The following is a 21,254-nucleotide window of genomic DNA, read 5'->3' on the forward strand; positions in this document are numbered from 1 at the left end:
GTAAGAATCATTCTGCCTATGAAAACAGAAGGGGAAATACCAAGGGAAAAAATATGATCCAGCATAGAGTCTCTCCATCAGGCGACAGCTTACAATTTTCAACAACCATGGTCACCAAGTGTAGAAACAGACTATAAGGTTCATTTAGCTTCTTGGAGAAGCATTCTCTGACCACATAATCTCAAGTTGCCTCTACCCTCCACTATCCATTCCTCTCGATCTTATTTTATTTCCATCATGGCACGTCTCACTATTCAAAAGTATCCTGTTTATTTGTTTACTTGCTTAATTTGCCTGCCCACTAAAATATAAGCTCCACGAGAGTCAGAACTTTGTCCTGTTCAGAGCTATGCCGCAATACCTAGAACAATGCCTGGTATACACTTAGAGTCCAGGAAATATCTGTTGACTGGGCTAATGAAGTCAAGACCCTATCTTTACTTCTACCCAAAAGAAATAAAATATCCTATCAGTCTCCAATCCTGGATTTCTTTCTAGAGCAATCAGCTTCTCACTTGGGCTGTCATGACTAAAATGACTTCAGAAATTCAGCAGACATAAGGAAAGAAGAGTTCCCTTGTCTGGGATCCCATAATAACCCAGCCTAGATATGTCCTCAGAACTACCTAAGTGTTCAAGTCTGCTGAGAGGGAGGAGTGATGGGGGACAGGGTGGGTGGGGTGGGGGTAAGAGATAAACTACTAGAGCTGGGAATGGAGATAATTTACAACCAGAGGATGGAGATCACTGTCGTCCACTTAACACCAACACTTACATAAAAGCAAACTTCCTGTTCTGTACAAGAACAACAGATACTTATGTTAGACTCAAGGAAGAACTCCCTGTTAGAAGTCAGCTGTCTGCTCAAGAAACTGATAGTGTTCACCTCTGAGTAGTGAGGCTGGGGTTGAGATGGAAGGGACACCCATGTGATGTGTTACTTTTATAATGGTTTTTGACAAGTCAGCATCTCAAACAGTCCTAAAGAGGCTATAGAATCTTGTGACTGGGTGTGTTTAAAACCAAGACATCTGTATTACATACAGTTCAATGTAATATTGGCCAGAGTACAAGACCCAGTCTAATTTATAGAGATAATTCCTAATACAAGGATTCATCTCCTATGAGGAAGCCAAAGACTCAGATGTAGAGACAGCACAAAGGCAATTTTTTAATTTCTATATTATTTCTATTTTACAAAAGGTGAAAATCATTAGTCATTAGAGTAGCACTAACTGCTGTGATTTTGTGCCAGGTGCCTCATTTAACCTTTACACTGCTCTCAAGGAAGCGCTCTATCATTCCCATTTTATAAATGAGGCAACAGAAGATTTAAGGGTTGGGCTAAGACTACACAGTTTTAACCAGCATAGCACTGGTTAAAAGCAAAAAACTGGCTGCAACACTTGTTAGCTGTCTGAGTTACTTTAGCTCTCGGCCTCAGTGTTCTAGTCTATAACTGGGGATAGTAGTACATAGCTCATAAGATTGCTATGAAGGTTCAAAGAAATAAAGTTTGTAAAACACGTAACAAAAGAGTCTGACACACAGGGAATGGTTAAATGGTGGCAGATATTCTATTACTATTAATATGGTTCAAATAAATTTAACATCATGCTTTCAACATATGGGACTCTTCATTCTGTGGCACTCTGAAAAGACATCTACTTTTTGTCCCCAAAGTTCTGCTCAATCAGCAGGAAAAAGAAGGGAACAAGCAGAGAGATGGGAGCTGAATCTTAATGATATGGAAAGAAACATAAGAACAGCCTATGTAAGTTTATCTTAAGGAGACAATGATGGCGTGTCTATGAGGACATTCATTATAGGTTGGTTAATGATCATGAGAAAAAAAAAAGAGAAGAAAACAACCTAAGTGTCCAAAAGTAGGTCATTAGTTCAATAAGTCTTGACAGAGCATCCCTGGAATATTACATAGCCACTAAAAACAATCTTAGAGAGTAGTTGACGATATAGAAAGATGACCGTGACCTACTAAGTAGAAAAGGTTATAAAACCAAAATGAGTATCTCTAATCAGTACCATTGCTGTAATTTGCATTTTCTTCTTTTATTCATCTGTAATTTCCAAATTTTCTCTACTGAACCTGCATTACTTATATAATTAGAAAAAAAAATACAAGTTTGTTTTTGGATTTCTCAATTTTTTTTTTTTTTAATGACAAGCCTAAATGATGAGAAAGACTGGGGAATATACGCCTCAAAAGAAGGTAGAAGGGGCATTCTGCTATTTTAGTGTTAATGGCTTATGAACCACGGGGTTGGCAACTCAAGGTGGGGGAGAGGTAAGCCATTTTCTCCAGATCTCATTTAAATTTGTCCAAAATACATTATTTCTGGAGATTCTAGATAGAGTACCTGCAAAGACTCAGATTTCATAGCCAGTTCCCTGACCTATCCCAAATAGGTTTCTAGGTCCCTAATTGGTATTATAAATACATAATTATATCTGGAGCTGTTCAACTAACCCAAATAACATGCTCTCATTCAGTGTCCCCAAATTTATCTTCTTGAAATAGAAATCACTGACCTACTTTGTTAAAGACAATTTTAATAGCACCACCACCCCAATGATAAAAATGGGAAACTTGAAGCTTGCATCAAGTCCCATTAGAGAAGCAAAAAATAAGCACCTAAATGCCTCCCATCAGAGCAGCTAACCAGTGAGCTAGATGTTCTGTACCCACCCTGGTTCTGAGTGTGTCCTTTCACCTCTGGAACATAACACAGGAAGTGTAACAGGAAAGGGGACCCCAGACAACGTTTTTTACAAGATAGGGCCATTCGCAACCCAGACTTCTTGGTTCTACAGATTCACAGTTTCCTCAAAACTGGGAGTCTTTTTAGCTATAATCCTAAAACTCTGGAAATCAGTTTCAGGTCATTCCCATTTATAAAAGGCTTTGTTTTTTCCCATAATCAAGAGGTCAGAGATCAGTCACTTCTTTGGCCCTTCGGCAAGGCAAGATGGGAATGGGGGAAGGGCAGACACAGTGAAAGAATGAGAGGAGAAAAGAGAAGGGAAAGAAAAAGAAGAGAGGGAAGCAAATGAGAGAAAGAGAAAACATATAGATAGGAGACAATATGTTATCTACATTTGGGCTGGACTTCCTTAGAACATTACAAGGTCTTCAGTAAGAAAGAAGGACTTTCATGTTAAGACCTTAGATGCCCTCAAACCACTACCATTTCAACACATAAGAAACTTACTGCTTTATCAGTAGTTCCTAAAATGCTTAAAGCCAAAACTCTCCAAATGCAACTATCCAAATCGGAATTTTACTGGAAATTTTTTCCTCTGTAGAAATAAAACTTTCTCTCTTCTGCTTAAAACAATGCACCTACCTACTGGATGCTGGGTTCTTCCTTTCCACTCTCAGCAGGAAATTACTCTCTCCAAAGCAAGATCAAAATCAAGAGAGAGACATGATAAATGAAGTCCTAAACCAGAGACCTACATGCACTAAGGAATGAGTGTGAATTAGTCCTGTTGCACTAGCAAATCTATCAGAGGGTGAATAGAGAAACACTGAGTGCCAGATCCAAACATCCTGGCATTGAAATCGCAGCATTCGGGGAGCTGCAAATTGTTCGGATGCACCAAAGGTAAAGAATATGTGGTTTAACAAGATCAAGAGACAAAGCAGACAGGAGAGCACCCCACTTTGGGCCATGGCTTTAAAATCCTAAGGAAGTGGTTGCCTAGGGCTGGGAGGATGGGAAGGATGGCAGATGATGGCTAAGGAGTGCAGGGTTTCTTTTGTGGATGATGAAAATGTTCTAAAGTTAGTTGTGGAAATGGATGAAAAATTCTGTACCTATACTAAAAGCCATGAACTGTAATTGTAAATGAGTGAATTGTGTGGTGTGTGAACTATATCTCAATAAAGCTGTTTAAAAATACCCTAAGGAAGGACCTCCAAGGTCTCCACCCACCATTGCCTAAGCCCCTGCTGGCACATTTGGGGAGCTCAGTAACATGACTGCTGCAGGCGTCACATTAAGAGACATGAGTCATCCTTCTCCCGCATAACATTTCACAAGTTTCTCATTTAAGATAGCCACCAAAAAACATTTCAATCTTCTTTCTGAAAGAAAACTTCTCCAGATTGCAGGGGAGAGGGAAGATCAGACCTCAACATTCAGAACCTAGACTTGTGAAAGCAAGCAAATTTTAAGTTATCTTCAGCTGGTGATCATCTTCATGCTTGAACTCTGTGCTGCTCCAAGCACAAAACGCTAAGCCCTGTTGTGTTGCCTTTTCATTGCAGTATGGTGTGAAGTTATGCTGGCCAGAAGAGGTGGGGGAGATGAGAAGCAAGCCAAAGTCATATCCCAAAACACACTGAGGCCATAAGCTCTCAGTCCCACTCCAATTTTCTACGCAATGGAGCAGAGCTTCCCTGCTGGAGAACTGATTACAAGCATGCTGGCTATGTAAAGAGGAAATAGGATTTCTTTCCAGACAGAGAACCATCATGTCGCTCTAAACAGAGCTGACAACGTGGTAGCTTGCTGACCTTGCACACTGAGCTCAGGGCGGCTTCAGTCAGAGGGCCGGAGACGGCAGCAAGCGAAGCTGTCTGTAGTCTCCAAGGCCTGGCCAGCAGACCAGATGCAGCAGGGCATGGCCGGGGCTGGGCGAGGCTGCAGATGCTGAGGCATCCATCCCCAGTGCCTGCCTGCCTGGCCTCCATATTGCCCACAGCGGGAGTTGTGAGGCTGATGACCAGCTGGCTAAGCAGCCCAGGATAGGACCTGTGTCAAACATCTCAAAGCACTAGTCAGATACAAACGCAAGAAACCCCTGCCTTTGGAAGAGCAGCCCACAGAATTTCTTAAGAGGCAAACAGCAGGCAGAAAGCAGCATTGGTTCCTCGTAGCGACACCCGGAGGTCCCACCAGCAGCGGCTGTGGGTCTGCTCTGTCACCCAGCCCTCCTCAGAGGGCTGAGATCAGAACAGAGATAAGGAGGAGCTGTTGCCAGAAATGAGTTGCCTCAGCAACCCAGAAAAGGGCCCTTCTGAGGCAGGAGGCAGAGGATCATCTCTCTCTGGGTTTGGGGCACCTCACCCTCCAGAGCTACCAGCCAGTCTCTCTCCGACTCTCGCCCAGACGCCAAGTCCTCCCTAGCTGTGCAACAGCTCGGCCAACTCATTGTGCTTCCTAAATGTTTTTAAAGAAAAAAATGTGCAACATAATTACAGGCTCTGACCCCAAATGACTTTAACCCTGACAAGAGCGCCCGAGACTCACTGTGGGAAAACGTTTGCCCTGTGATTGCCCACAAGACAGAGTTCTCTTTCAGGAGCTTCCCCACCCCACAATGCTACAGAAGGGGCCCAGCTCACAGGCCAAGCTCGTGGATAACTGGATCCCAGACCTGGAGCCACACTGGCTGAGATGTTCTGAAGCCATTAGAACTTGTACACTTCTGAAACATTCCCCCACCATTCCTTGACCTGCTGTAATGGCACCTTCCAGAGACCTGAGCTGTCCCAACATGAGGCCAGATGGCACAGATGTACACATTCAGGGGGGACAAAGGATTTGAGACAAGGTATATGTAGAATCTGTTCCAGCCTATTTGGACTTAATGTGTGGTCCAAGGACCCCCTCCATGCAAATTACCTGGGGGCCCTGAGAAAAATGCAGATTTCCAGACCTCCCCTGGAGCTCATGCATCAAAACCTGGTTGGGTGGAGCCCAGGAATCTGCAGTTAGGGCAATTCTTACACACATTCACCTTTAAGAACCACTATCTTACAAGAACAATGGAGAAATGACAATAACGACATGTTGCAATTATAGGGCACCTACCATATACCTGTTTATCTTTCTAAGCACAATACCCACAATTATCTCATTTCCTCACAATAATATTATAAGGTGGATATTTATTACCCACCCTTGCACTTAACACTGTTTTCTCCAGTTTAACTTCCAAAGGTCAAATCCAAAGGCCTTTAGGCAAGCCCTCACCCAAACTAGCCAGGATGAAACACCTCGTCATCAGAGCAAAAGTCTCTCCAACCCTCTTCTACCCACCTTTTCTGCTAAATGTTCATATTCCCTGTGATTCTGGCCTCCACTCTCTTCTCTCACTCCGTGCCAGTGGTTTTCCACCTTTGCTGCGCATTAGAATCACCGGAGGAGCTTTTAGAATTCCCCACGCCCAGGTTCCAACCCAGATAAATTACATCAGAATCTCCAGGGATGAGTCCCAGGCTCCTCAGGTGATTTCAACAGGCAGCTAGTGCTGAGAACCACTGCAGACCCAAACCTACACCAGTACCCCCCATCTCTCTCCAGAGCACCAGACCTGTGCTTCCCATTGCCTTGTAGGTGTCTCCACCTGCATGTCCCACGGGAGCAACTCAGCAAGGACAAACCTTACTTAGCTCTGTATCCCCCATCACATACCACAGTTCTTCTTCTGTGGTACACAGTTCAGCCATCCCTCTAAGACCTAAGAATGAAACTCTGGAGACACCTGTGACTCCTCCCTCCTCTGTCTGCTGTTGACTACATGTTCTCCTCTTCACCCACACCAGCACCTCTCTTCTGAAAAATGCCATAGAATCCTGCATTCTCCTCCATAATATATCAGTGTTTGTTTGAATATGCAAATAATGATTCCACTGGGTAAAAGATTTTCAGCAAAGTGTACTCCCTGCCACTCGCTTTGTATACTGTCTGGCACACTGCCCCCTACCCTACTGGTAGCCTAGTCTGAGAAGCCCATCCCCACTCCCCTACCCTCCAGGCACTATGGCCAGACGGTGTCCATTCTCTGGAACACTTCTGCCTTGGGACAGCATTAAGCAGAGTGAAGAAGCTCAAATGACTGGTGAAATATGGGATTATTTTAGGTGACACAATGACAAATACTTTTCAATTTAATGATCATGATTTAATGATTACTTCAAGGTATTTTAGAAAAAAACAATTGCTAACCACATCAAACCTATGATTTCAGAATGCTATAAAGTTCCCTTTTGAAATAAATGTACTTTTTATTGAATAGACGTTTTCAATGTAAATAAACCGTGGTCAAGGTGGGGCAAAAATAACAGAGATAGTTTTAAATGACTGATCACTCGGAACACCGCCTCCTTGGACTTGATAAGCCTTCACTGCCTTTCCAAAGTTCCCTGTTCCCTCCTCCAGAGACTCTTTTAGACTGCTAGTTGTACTGTGGACTGTCTGTGCTTCTCCTGCCTCCTCCCAAGACACTGAGTTCCTAGAAGACAGGGACTGCGCCTGCCCCGTCCCAGAAACCCCACCACCAGGAGCCTTCCACCAACAGGTGGCATCATCCTGTCCTTCATCTCGCAAAGTGCTAAGCTCTGAGGACAGGCAGCTGCAACAGAGATGTCGGACAAAACGGTCTGCTTCCTCACCACTCTCTAGAAATTCCATGGCCCAGAGAAGCTTTGCTGATAAACAAGGTGTGCCTACTGGCCCAAAGTCACGATTGCCAGTCACCAAAGGTAGGAGAGTGCCTCCTTTAACACCCGCCAAACTTCCTGAACAATGCACAAGCCGCACAAAGATAAAAACTCAACAGAACCCTCAGTAGGAACCCAAACAAGTTCTCCGGGGCCCAACATTCAAGTGATTCCTAGTACAGCTGTGTCTCATGTTAGGGAATGATTTTGTTGTGGCTTTTAATCCCAGAATCAACAACACCTACAGGCTGAGAGTAGGCAATGGAGAAAACTCTAAGCATTGTTTTGTTACAGAGGCCACTCTGTAATAAACTAAATAGTGAGTTTCTTTCCTGCTCTAAAACCACGATTTATACAATTCAGTTCACTCAAACTTTTCAGAAACACTTCTATATTTATCAAAATGAAAAATGTACATACCCTTTGGCCCAGCAGTTCCATTTCTAGGAATTTGTCCTACACATCTACTCACTCATGTGCCCATGACAGGTGCCAGGATGTTCACAGCAGCATTGCTTGTAATGGTGAAAGGCTGGAAATCATCTAAATGTCTATTATTAGGGGACTGGTTAAATAAACCATGTTATATCCACACAATGGGAATACAATGCAAATGTAAATGTAACTAAAAATGAGTTAGCTCTATAGGCAGCAATATAGAATAATATCAAAAATACATTAAAACAATATGCAAATATGTAAAACAGTGCATATGGCATGCTACTGAAAAATATATAAATATGTATTTGCTGGCAGATGCACAAATTACACCTGAAAAATATGCAAGAACTGGTAAAATGTTGCCTCTGGTAGAAGAACTAGGGATGAGGAGACAGGAGGAATTGGAAGGATACTCACATTCCTTTTTGCCCCTTTTGAACTGTGCACCATTTACAGGTACTACCTACTTAGATAAACTTTTTAAAAAGAAACATGGATATGAATTAAAGTAAAAATGCCTTTTTAATTTTATTAGCTCAACTGATACTCATTTTCTACACCTGACCTGTAAGTGTAATAACGAGATATGCAGTCAGGAATCTGTGAAGGTTTGAGTCCTGTCTGCTTGACAGTCTCCATGGCACAGAAATGGCCTCAAGTTCAACTCAGTCTGCCTGGAAATCTATCTAAAGTCTCACAGGAGGAGACAGTTCATATTTTCAAAGTGTTCAAATTAGCCTGGAGTAAACTTAAAAGCACATCTGATGGCAAGATCAAATGAGCTTTGAAAGCTACCTGTGGTATCTTTACAAACCAGGTAAATGGGGTTTATTTTGGCTTTTCCTTTGTCGCAGCAGCAGGAGTCAAAGCGTAGCTACTGGCGTGGTCCAGAGAAGCCAGCTAGTTAACAAGTTTGGTCCAGAATTCCCAAACCCTTCCAACCTTTGTCCTTCTGGCAAAGAAAAGACACATTCAGAGACCACTCTAACCCCAGGAATCTCCTCTTTCTAAATATAGTAGGCAGCTGCCCAGTCTCCCCGCTCACCCGCTCTGCAGCATTCTGTGCCTTCCAACCAAGGTGAAATGAGCCAGATGTAAACACATCGTGACAGCTTCTGGCCCACACTGCCAAGCTGTTTTCCTTACTATTTCCTCTATTTCTCCACTCTGGGTTTCTACAAAAATGTGTAAACCCCAGTGACTCAATTTGTAAACATTCCTTTGGCCACTAATGCCGTTTTTCTCACCCTAACAAACTTGATTTCCTTCTTGGTCCCTGAAATTTGAGGTTGGAATAGCCTATTAGATAAGGGCAAAGCCCTCTCACCTCCCATGTTATCCATAAGCACCTGCAACAGAAAAGATATCAGACAGGATCAAGGTTAATTAGGACCTGGCTAATTAACTGTAATCCCTCCCTCTCTCTCACACACACACACACCAGACTTTTCTTTTCTATCCCCCGGTTCTTTTAGAATCCGTGCCAGTGCCTAAAAGAAGAGCCTGTTCTGTTAAGGATGCTTCCAATTTAAGCAAACATAATCTAACACACTCAAAAGAGCACCAGACAAATACCAACTGGCTATAGGGATGCAAAAGACCTAAACAATAGATGTCAAAGAGCTTATAAAAATGGGAAGTTGGCAACAATTCCACTTCGAGGAATCTTCAAGGATTCCGCGAATCTTTTATCCTGTGGAAGTACTGAGACCCACACACAACGGTGGGTGAGCAAATCATCACTGTAGCACTGCAGTGAAAAACTGAGACAATCCAAATATCCTTCAACAGGAGACGGGAAGATAAGCTATGGTATATCCACATAGCAGAACTCTCTGCAGTCATTAAAAACAATGCACTGTGTACACGTACTGACACGGAAGATCTCTAAGACAGTATAAACCAGAAAAGCAAAACAGAACAATTCATATAGTATAATCCCATTTACAAAAAAACTAATATGCACAGAAAAAGGACAAGAAAAAAGCATATCAAACTGTTGACAATGGTTAACTCAGGAAGGGGGGGCTTTATTCTGTATACTTCCCTACTCTTTGATTCTTTTATGAGAATGTATTCATGAACTATCTGTGTAATTTTTTAGTCTCTGCACTATAAGATTAGGTCATTCATTCATATTGTGAATTTTCCCCCAAAACCTAATCCTCCCCAAGTTGGAGTTTATTTCAGGAAATAGCACCACCATTCACATAATTTCTCCAGCCAAAAACATTTGAATCATTCTTGACTTCTCTCTTTTCTCGCATAGACCAAATCCAATTGAATAGCAAACCTTGTAGGCTCTACTTTCAAAAATACCCAAAATCTGACCACCATCTCTAATACTGCCACCCTAGCCCAAGAAGCTATTGCCTCTTATTTCACCTATTATAGCCTCATGACTGGTCTCCTTGCCTCCATTCTTGCCCCACTATATCTATTCTCCGCACAATGGCCCCCACGATCTCTTAAAAACACAAGTAGGATCACGTTGCAACTTCCCATGGCTTCCCATCACAGTTAGAATGAAACTCAAAGTCCTTTCTGGAACTCAAGACCTCTAGGACCTGGCTCCTGGACTCTCTCCCCATTCATTTGCCATCACTCTGTTCCAGGCACACTGGCCTTCCTGCTGGTCCTCAAACCTCCCATGCACTGTCCCACCTCGTGACTTCTGCACCTGTCACCACCAGCCTAAAAGCCCTTACTCTAGTCTAGAGCTTGGAGGACATGGTAAGAGCAGAGCAGGGCTCCATATTTGTTGAATGAAGGCCTTCCTTTGCTGGCAAAAAAATATATAATTTGAAACACACTGTTATAATTTTAAAAATTAAAACTAGCGTCAGTCAGAAATTTGAATCTAGAAAAACCACTTTGACTGTTAGCTTCATACTGGCATACCTCCCTTGGCTAACTTTTAAAAATGCAGTGGCCTTGACAGGATAACAAAGTCACCTTCATGAGTTGCTTTCCCCAACAGCTCAGTGATGATAACGGTTCCTCCCTGGCCCATTCTCATTTTGTCAACTCATGGGGTTTGTGATCATTACAGCCTGGGGCTGCTGCCCAGAGGGATGCTGACTGGCCTAACTAGAGCAGAAATCTAAACCACAGCCTCATAAGAACCACCTTCCTAAGCCCTGGGATCAGTCAAATGCATCTGAGGTCGAAGCAAATGGAAGCAACAAGTCCCCAAATCAGGGCAAATGGAGAAAATATACGGAGTGCTGTTCACTTAATCATCAAAAGTTTTATGGAACAAAGTAAAGGGAAAAAAATCCCAGATATAGGGCTGGCCCCGTGGCGTAGCAGTTAAGTGCACGTGCTCCGCTGCTGGCGGCCCGGGTTCGGATCCCTGGCGTGCACCAATGCACTGCTTGTCAGGCCATGCTGTTGCAGCGTCCCATATAAAATGGAGGAAGATAGACACAAATGTTAGCCCAGGGCCAGTCTTCCTCAGCAAAAAAGAGGAGGATTGGCACGGATGTTAGCTCAGGGCTGATGATCTTCCTCACACAAAAAAAAAATCCCAGATATAAAATACTGCCCCAAAAAAAGATCTGAATAGACATTTCAGCAAAGAAAATGCACCGATGGCCAACAAGCACATGAAAAGATGTTCAACATCATTAGTCATCAGGGAAATGCAAATTAAAACCATGAAATACCACTTCTCATCCACTAGACAATCAAAAAGACAGACAACAACAAATACTGGTGATAATGTGAAGAAACTGGAACCCTCATACAATGCTAGTGGGAATTTAAAAGGATGCTTCTGCTGTGGAATACGGTTTGGCAGGTTTTTTTAGAAATTAAACATAAGTTTAGCATATAACCTAGCAATTCTACTCCTAGGTAAGAAAGGAAATAAGAAATGAAAAGTTACGTCCACACAAAGACATATGTCCACACAAAGACATCTATGCAAATATTCATTGTAACATTATCCATAAGAGCCAAAAACTAGAAACAACCCAAATGTCCATCAGCTGGTGAATGGATAAAGTATGATTTATAAAATGAAATACTCTTCAGCAAAAAAAAGGAATAAGCCACTGATACATACTACAACATGGACGAATCTAGAAACATTATGCTAAGTGAAAGAAGCCAGGGCAGAAGACCACACATAATACGATTCCATTTAGCTTAAATTTTCAGAAAAGACAAATCTATAGAGACAGAAAAAAGTAGATTCGTGGTTGTCTAAGGATTGAGGTGAGAATGGAGATTTGGGGTGACTGAAATGTTCTGAAATTGGATTGGGGTGATGGTTGCATAACTCTGTAAACTTACACTAAACCACTGAATATACACTTAAAACTGGTGAATTTTATAATTCAATAAAGCTTTTTAAAAAAACAAAAACTCCCCCCAAAACATGCTGACCTGAAACAAATGGCTACTTTGAAAGGAATAACCATAAACATAATGTTCTTGAGAGAAACAACCATGATAAATTATGTCAATTCCAAGTGTTAGTGATCATTCTGAGGGGAAAAAAAGACGGAGAGGGAAAAAAATAACTTTTCATGATTTTAAAGGAGAAAGAATAGTCTTTCTTAATGATAGTTGCTGGTAATTAAAACTCAACAATAAGATATTCAGCCATAAAAAGGAAATTCTGACACATGCTACAACGTGGATGAACCTTGAAGACATTATGTTAAGTGAAATAAGCCAGACACAAAAGGACACATACTGTATTATTCCACTAATATGAGGTGCTCAGAGTAGTCAAATTCACGAAAACAGAAAGTAGAATAGAGGTTACCAGGTACTAGGGGGAGAGGAGAATGGGGAGTTAGTTATTATTAATGGGTATAGAGTTTCAGTTTGGGATGATGAAAAAGTTCTGAAAAGAGATAATACTGATGGTCACACAACACTGTAAATGTACTTAATGCCACTGAATTGTACACTTAAAAATGATTAAAGTGGTAAATTTTGTGTTATGTATATTTCACCACAATAAAAAAAAAAAAAGCTCAACAATAAGAAAACTCAAACAACCCAATTAAAAAATGGGCAAAAGCGGGGGCCGGCTGCATGGTGTAGAGGTTAAGTGTGCGCACTTGCTGCTGGCGGCCGGGGTTTGGATCCCGGGCACGCACCAAGGCACCCCTTGTCAGGCCATGTTGTGGCAGCGTCCCATATAAAGTGGAGGAAGATAGACACAGATGTTAGCCCAGGGCCAGTCTTTCTAAGCAAAAAAAAGAGGGGGATTGGCATGAATGTTAGCTCAGGGCTGATCTTCCTCACAAAAAAAAAAAAAAAAATGGGCAAAAGATCTGAACAGACACCTCAGCAAGGAAGATATACAGATGGCAAATAAGCATATGAAAAGTTGCTCAACATCATGTTATTAGGGAAATACAAATTTAAAAAAAACAATGAGATACCACTATGTACCTATTAGGATGGCTAAATCCAAAACACAGATAACACCAAATGCTGGTGAGGATGTGGAGCAAAAAGAACTCTCATTCATTGCTGGTGAGAATGCAAAATGGTCCAGTTGCTTTAAAAGACAGTTGGCAGTTTCTTACAGAACTAGACATACTCTTACCATACAATCCAGCAACTGCACTCCTTGGTATTTACCCAAACAAGTTGAAAATTTATGTCCACACATAAACCTGCACACAAATGTTTGCATCAGCTTTATTCATAATTGCCAAAACTAGGAAGCAACAACGTTGTCCTTCAGAAGATGAATGGATATATTCAAGTGGTACATTCAGACAATGGATTATTACTCACTGATAAAAAGAAATGAGCTATCAAGCCACAAAAAGACATGGAGGAACCTTAAGTGCCTACTGCTAAACGAAAGAAGCCAATCTGAAAAGGCTACGTACTATATTGTATGATTCCAACTATATGACATTCTGGAAAAGGCAAAACCAGAGAAACAGTGAAAGGGTCAGCGGTTGCCAAGGGTGGGGCACAAGGAGTAAGTGGAGCATAAGGGATTGTTAGGGCAGTGAAACTTCTGTATTCTACTGTAATGGCCAATCATGTTATTATACATTTGTCAAAACCCACAGAATGTACAATACAAAGAGTGAACCCTAATGTAAACTATGGACTTTAGTTAATATCATTGTATCACTATTGTAACAAATGTCCACACTAATGCAAGATGTTAATAGTATGGAGAAACTGGGAAGAATGGGTGTGAGGCGCTATATGGGAACTCTCTTTACCTTCCACTCAATTGTTTTGTAAACCTAAAATTGCCCTAAAAAATAAAGTCTATTAATTATTAAGAAGGGGGGAAGGGAGCTTAAGCTTCAGTCAGTGGGTTAAGAACTACAGATTAGATGTAACTTATTCAATCCAATCAAGAACAGAACGGATTAAAGTGGAGACTTTTTTTTAAAGCCAATGTTATATAAAAACTATAAAATCTTGTTTGGACTTCATTTGCTGTTGTTTATATTTGTATGAGTAATACTCCAAATGTCAGTATTGCAAATTATCACCATTTACAAGTAATTAGAAAATGTCTTTTTTTTTTTTTTTCTTTTATTTGCAAGGTGCTAAAGCAAAGCAAAAGAACTGGGAAAGACTTGTTGCTATCTAACTCCCATTTGTTCCATTAGGATTTTTTAAGTAATATAATTACTCCTAAACCAAGGAGGTTGGCATTGAACATCTTTTGGGAGTTTACACCATTCAAGAAGGGCTCATCTCATTACTGCAAAAAGCCTATAGCAAATCCTAAAGAAGTACAAAAGGGTGACATGCTTTAAAGCACAAAAATCTTGATGTTGATTTTTTTTACCTTTGTTTTAAGGCGCAAAGAGGATGAACCATTTATCTCACCAAATCAGACCCAGGAACAGGTTTTTGGCCTCCCTCTTTGATGCTTTATTACCCAGTTAAAAGAGAATCCTTTCCAGTTATAAAATAAGTCCTGGGGATGTAATATACAGCATGGTGACTATAGTTAATAAGACTATAGTGTATATTTGAAAGTTGCTAAGAGAGTAAATCTTAAAAGTTCTCATCACAAGAAAAAAAATTTGTAACTGTGTGGTGATGGATGTTAACTAGACTTATTGTGGTGATCAATTCACAAATATACAAATATCAAATCACTATTATGTACACCTGAAAGTAATATAATGTTATATGTCAATTATATCTCAATAAAAAATTAAATAAAAAAAGAAATTAATGCTATAAAAGTATGCATTTTTTAAAAATATAAAAAAGAGAATCATTGGTGACCACTCAGTGCTACCCCAAAGAGAAACTCTATTGCTTTACAAAGCCAAGAGACAGACGCCCTCATTTGCCCCTCTAGCCTACAATGGCTCTTTAATCCTATGATGGAGAGAGAAACGCAAAACTTCAAAGCACAATACAAAATCTTAGCTATTCTTTGCTACCCAGGACTCAGAGTCTGAAAAACAACTGGGACAATATTCTCACTTAATCCAGCACCTGTTGCATGTTTCTCCTTTCTAAGGTCTAGATCTATGAAGAATTTGCATCTTCACTGCCAGCGCATTTACTGAAGCACTGAGGGGTCATGTTCAAGAGAAGGCCCTGCAGTCCATTGCCAGGTTCAAAACTTGGCTGCACAACTTCCAGGCTGTGTGACCTTAGACAAGTTGGGGTACCAACTATAAAATGCAGAAAAATAAGAGTATTTATCTCACAGGATGGTGGTAAGGACTAATGAGACAATGTGTGCACTTAGCATAGGACCAGGCCCTTGGCAAGTGCTCAATAACAAAAGCTGCTGGCATCAGACTACTCCTTTCTGCTAAAATTCACTGTGGTTGCCTTGGAGATATGATGCAGGTCAGAGATCTCAGAATTACTACCGCCGAGAATGCAATGAAAAAGGCGTGCCATCTCCAAAAAGTTTCACGACAACTACAAGCTCAACTAGAGAAATATAAATACATTCACTTCATTTTGTAAAAAAAAAAAAAAAAAAAAAAGTGTCACCCAGCAGGATATCGACCACAGAGTAAGGTTTTATTCAGTATCACACACCCTGCCCCAACTTGGCTGAAAGCTCACTGACAGAGGGGCTGGATTCTTAGTCATGTTTTGGTAAATCTCCTCTGCATCTATCAAAGTACCAAGAACTAGAATGATCCCATTCCCCTCCGCGGGTTGGAAACACAAAGGCAACCAAGTTCCTCCTGGCCCTGCGACACGGTTCACTCTTTGGAACCTCATCTCTACTTAAACCCTCCTGAAGGAGAGCAGCTTATGGATCAAAATTTCCGCACCTGAAATTCCAATCAAGAACTCTATGCCTAAAGTTGGTCACCACTATCTAAAAGAAAACTATTAAAACTGCACTTCTGATGTCCAGAATTGGCAAATCTCTAGAGATAGAAAATACATTAGTGGTTGAATAGGGCTGGGGGGTAGGAGGGAAGTTGAGAGAAAACGGAAAATGACTGCTAATGGGAACGAGGTTTCTTTTGGGGGTGATGAAAATATTCTAAGATTGATTGTGGTGATGGCTGCACAGCTCTGGGAATGTACAAAAAACCACTAATTGAATGCTTTACATGGGTAAACTGTATGGTAAGGTGAATTATATCTCAATAAAGATGATATTGTAAAATGTGCATTTCTACCCCACCCCTCCAACCTTAGACTATCAAAATAAGGGTACTCACTCTATCTCAGAAAGCCCAAGTCAAATTTAAAGGGGCATATCCCCAGCAACGAGTCCATAAACCAAGTGTCAAGATGGAAAGAAATACAGTTCCTGAAAACCCACACCACCCCTCAAAACCAACAGCCTGATTCAATTTCATTTCTACAAAACCACATTTGGTTTGCCATTGAGTCCATGAGACAGCCAGACATGAAGTCCAAGGCTCTCTGCAAGCTTTTCCTGCAAGGTAGAGAGAGGCAGCCAGCCCAGCCACTGAGCAGGGAGGTTAATTCAGCAAGAAGAAAGAAAATTTAAGTTTACCAGAATGTTATTAGGAACAGAAAAAATGTTGGGAGATTTACTTATTTTTTTTCTTTTTAACTTGTGTGGCTTTTCTGGCATAACCATGACTTTACACAAACCAGGTTACCAGGATTCTTCCCAGCATACATACATAACTGTGTAAGTTACCAACAACTGGCAGGATGGAGGCATGGGCCTAACTCCCTGCACGCAAACCAAAAAATGTCCCTCTGCTCTTAAGTGACTTTTGCTCTGAGTCTTGACAACCCTGAATGCTGGAAGATGATTACAACTACCATTAATTGAGCAGTTCTTATGGGCCAGGCTCCAAGCTAAGTGCTTTCTTCACATGCACTGTTTCATTTAGTACTCACACAATCGTAGGACATCAGTGTGGCTATTTCCATTTTACACAGGAGGACCTCAGGCTTAGTGACGTGCCCACAGTCAACCCGCAAGTGATGGGGTGAAGACGCAAACCCAGGAAATCTTAAAACCCTTCATTCTACAAGTCTGGACTTCATCTCCAGCCTCTACTATCTCTACAGAAAAAAAAGAAACTTAAACACACGGAGTCATCTTGACTGAGACTCTGATCAATCAGGTCAAGGAAAGGGTTCTGGGCAAATGAGAGCCCACAGAAAATGCCGGGACAAATCAGCACAGAAAAAAGCAACTGGGAGTCACCAAGGCTCCTACACATCAAACAAGAACTTTCTGCAAAAGCAGGATTTTTTGAAATGTAGGTCCCAAGTTATTTTATTGCTTATCTTCTATTGGTCCACATCAGAGGTTTGGACTCCAGGGAAAGACTTCAAGGGGTTCATTTGTTTATCAGATTCTCAAGGAGATTCAAGAGACAAGTGACTTAGACAATAGTTTTGCTTCAGGGTTAAGTGCACAGGCTTTGGAATCAGACAACTTGGGTTTAAATACACTTCATTGCTGTCGCCTTCAGCAGGTTTCTGATCTCTCTGATCTTCAGTTTCCTTATTCATAAAGTGGAAGTAGCAATAACAGTGATCTAGCTAACCACTGGCAATCCCGGGAGGCCAGCTTTATTGCCTCCGATTAACACACACAAAACATCTAAACCCAAAGATCTGTGAATACGAATTGCAAAATAAAACCATAAAATTTTAGAGCTGGAAGAGACTGTAAAACATCTAAACCAGTGTTACTCAAATAGTTATTTAAGTAACTAATAGTTTTTCTGTATTTATTTTTAAAAACACTGGCTTTACATTTACAGTAGTGATAAAGATAATCCAAAGAAAAATAATACACAAATACTAATATAGTAGTATACAATGTAGCAAGCACCTAATGAGAACCGAAAGCCTTAAGTCTGGGAAATACCGACCGCCTCCACCCTCTTTATTTTGAGAGGTCACATGACCTGTTCAAGTGGTTGTAGTAGTAGAAGAGTCTAGTTCATAGCACAGCTGGATATACAGAGATTAGAACACCTAGTTCCCCATCAGTCTTTCCCCCAGTTATAAGGCTGGTCCATTCCATTAGACAACTTAAATAACTCTAAAACCCCATCACTGCATGGTTTCCTCCTACTCAAAGGATTCTTACCCCGGCCCCAACACAGCAGCAGGCAAATAAATTGCTAGTTGCACAAATGCATTCTCCTCAGATTCAAGCCAAATTCAAGGCAAGTCCAAATTCCAACAGGCTTGGTCCAGGGGTCCATTCCAGTCAAGCAGGATGGGGCAGGATTGAGAGCTCTGCATCAACAGGAACCCCATCTCTGGCTCAGACCATGCAGGAGTTCAAAACTAAGCCCTGATGCTAGAGATGTGTGGCTCTGGGCTAGTTATTCCCCCAAGCCTATTTTCTCATTTGTAAAATGAATAACATCACATGAGATAATTCATGGGTGAAGCAGTGCCTGGCATGGAGTTAGTCTCTGTGGCCACAGGGGAAGCAGAATATTCACTGCTACATCTCGGTGCCCAGGGCAGGCCCCAGCACACAGCAGGCACTCCAAACGTTTGTTGAATAAAGCAGCGGCCCAATTAAAGCCGGCCTGAGACTCAATCAAAATTCATGGGCCCAACCAATAAGTGGACCCCTAACTTACTCCAAACCAAGGATCATGTGTTCTTGAACCAAGGATGGCCCTGGTCATTGACAAAGGAAGTCTGTTCATATGCTTCAGGCCACAGTCTGCAGCAGAGACCCTGCCTCTGAGAAGCCTCATCGCATCAAAGTTCCATATTTATTTATTTCACCCGAAAAGACTGACACTTGCTGCGGTAGGGTTCCATTGTCTCCCTTTTGGTTTTTAGAAGCAACAGGCTCACAAAATGACATCTCAGGCACTTGACTTCTATAAGTCTCCTTTAAGGAGGCCTGGGGACAATTCTCAGAGCTAGGCCCCCACTCTGCCAAAGCAACCTTTCTTAGCTGAAAGATGTCACCTATTAAGAAATCCATCACAGAGACAGGAAAAGTAAAGACAATTCCACTGTTTGTCTTTATGTTATTCCTGATTTTCAAAACTAAAAGATGGACTGAACTATTTGTATACGGGTAGACTGAAAAGGCACCAAAACCGATCTCAACAATCCAAGCGCTCATCCCTAGAGCTCTCTTGTTTGGCAGAAGGAGAAACTCTCTGGCTCTGCAAATGTCAAGGGAAAAATCACACACAGAATGCAAATTTCAATTCTCCCCTACCAAAAGGAAATAAGCAAAAACGGTTTTACCAAACGTTCGAGAATCTTTAAGGATGAGTTTAAACTTCTCCTTTCTGAGAGAGGATGGAGGCCATTCCTTCTCGGTCCTCTGAGTTTTCAAGGATAATGGGAGAGGTAAAAAGGAGCGCGAGGGAGAGGGAGAGTCAGGATATGTTCATTCTATTTTTAAACCCTCGCCCACAGTTTAGAGTAAAGGAACACTCTGATTCTGTACTCCCACCCCTATCACCTTCTGCTAAACACAAGAATCGGAACCTGCACACGTACACGGCCTTGATTCTAGATTTGGGGGTTACGGGCTGCCAACACTCCAAAGATTCGCAAGCTAACCAAACCTGCCACCCAGCCCTGCTCCGGGCAGCGCCCGTGCCTTTCGGAGAACCCGGCGGCCTTGAGCAGGCTGGAGCTGCGTGCAGAGAACGTAGCAGTCACAACCCGCCTTTTCCCGAGGGGAGGCAGCGCCCCCTTGGCAGGGCACGCTCCATTCCCACGGCTGGGCACCCAGGAGTGAGCAACTCTTCCCCAAGGGAGCCTGAGTCGTGGACGCGATGGGGTTTCCCAACAGTCTGCAGCGCGCCAGGCACTACAGTTCCACTCCCGGGACACCTGTGTGCCGCTCACACCCACCGCGGTGCCCCAGAGCACGGCTCGCGCTCGGTCACCTCCGGGCCATCCCAGAACGCAAGCGGCTGGGCGACGGGTCTCCTTCCTCCTCGGATTGTTGCTGGCTCGCCTATTTTATGTGTCCTTCCCCCCTCATTACAAGCACCTACACCCGTCCTCAGCGCCCCGGGGGCAAAAATCCAGCCGGGCGCTCGGACGCCCCGGGCTGAGCGCCGCCCGACGGCCCCTCCCACCCCGGGCCCCGTCCCCGCCGGGCTCGCGGACACTCACTCTTGAGCGCGCTGATGAGTGACTTCCCGTCCTTGATGAGCTCCTTGATGAATTTGTTGGTCTTGTCCAGCTCCGCTTCGTGCGACTTGAGAGTCTCTCGGAAGTGCGGGCTGTCGAGGCAGCAGTCGCTGAATTCGAGTGCGGGGAGCCCCATGGTGCCCGCGGCGCCCAGCCAGGGGGTGCGCCTAGCCCGGGGCCCGGCCGGCCTGCAGTCCCGAGCACGCACGCGGCGGGACTTCGGCCGGCACCCCCGACGGCCGCCGGCTCCACAGGTGTGGCGCCGGCTCGCCCTCCGCTCACAGTCGGCGGACGCGCAAGACTCCGAACCGAGCCGGGACCCGGCCGCTGGGCGGCTGCTCCGGCGGCGAGCAGCGGAGCGGCAGGCGAGTAGGAAGCGCAGCGGCGGACCCGCAGCGGCGCCGGGAAGCGAACGAGCGCGGCCGCCGCCTCCCCGCCTCCTTCGCCTGTTAGCTCTCCAGCAGCCTCGAGCGCCCTCTCACAGCAGCCTCGGCCGCCCCGCCGGCGTCCGGGCCGCCCGAACCTGCTAGCGATGACCTAATCCCGGCCGGACCAATCAGCGCGCCCGCCTCAGCCCGACCCTCCGGCCTCCCAGGGACGCCCGGCCCTTCCGCGGCCTTGACCCAATCAGCGGGGTCTGGAGGCGGGGCCTGGGGCAGGGGCGGGACCCACGCCACCGCCTAGGACCGCAGCACAGGCTCCGCCCCGTCCCGCCCGCGCGGTGTTGCAGACCCCGAGCCCTGGGGGTGAGCGCTGCGGTGCATGGGCCCCCGCC

General features: G+C 43.4%; 1 protein-coding gene across 6 annotated transcripts in view; it reads right to left on the reverse strand.

Moving 5' to 3' along the window:
* Positions 1-20,974, reverse strand: part of ARHGAP26 (Rho GTPase activating protein 26) — a 413,779-nt gene extending 392,805 nt beyond the window's left edge. For 2 of the 6 annotated variants that reach the window (XM_087429620.1, XM_087429622.1), the window contains exon 1: positions 20,462-20,974. In XM_087429620.1, the coding sequence (XP_087285746.1) occupies positions 20,462-20,615 (154 nt within the window). In that variant the 5' untranslated portion in view covers positions 20,616-20,974. The remainder of the gene's footprint in view (positions 1-20,461) is intronic. The other 4 variants (XM_004420044.3, XM_087429621.1, XM_004420043.3 and 1 more) reach the window with 3 other exon arrangements.
* Positions 20,975-21,254: the final 280 nt, after the last annotated feature.

The sequence above is a fragment of the Ceratotherium simum genome, chromosome 4, assembly GCF_057802395.1.
Source record: "Ceratotherium simum simum isolate JZ-2026a chromosome 4, ASM5780239v1, whole genome shotgun sequence".
Lineage (NCBI taxonomy): Eukaryota > Metazoa > Chordata > Mammalia > Perissodactyla > Rhinocerotidae > Ceratotherium > Ceratotherium simum.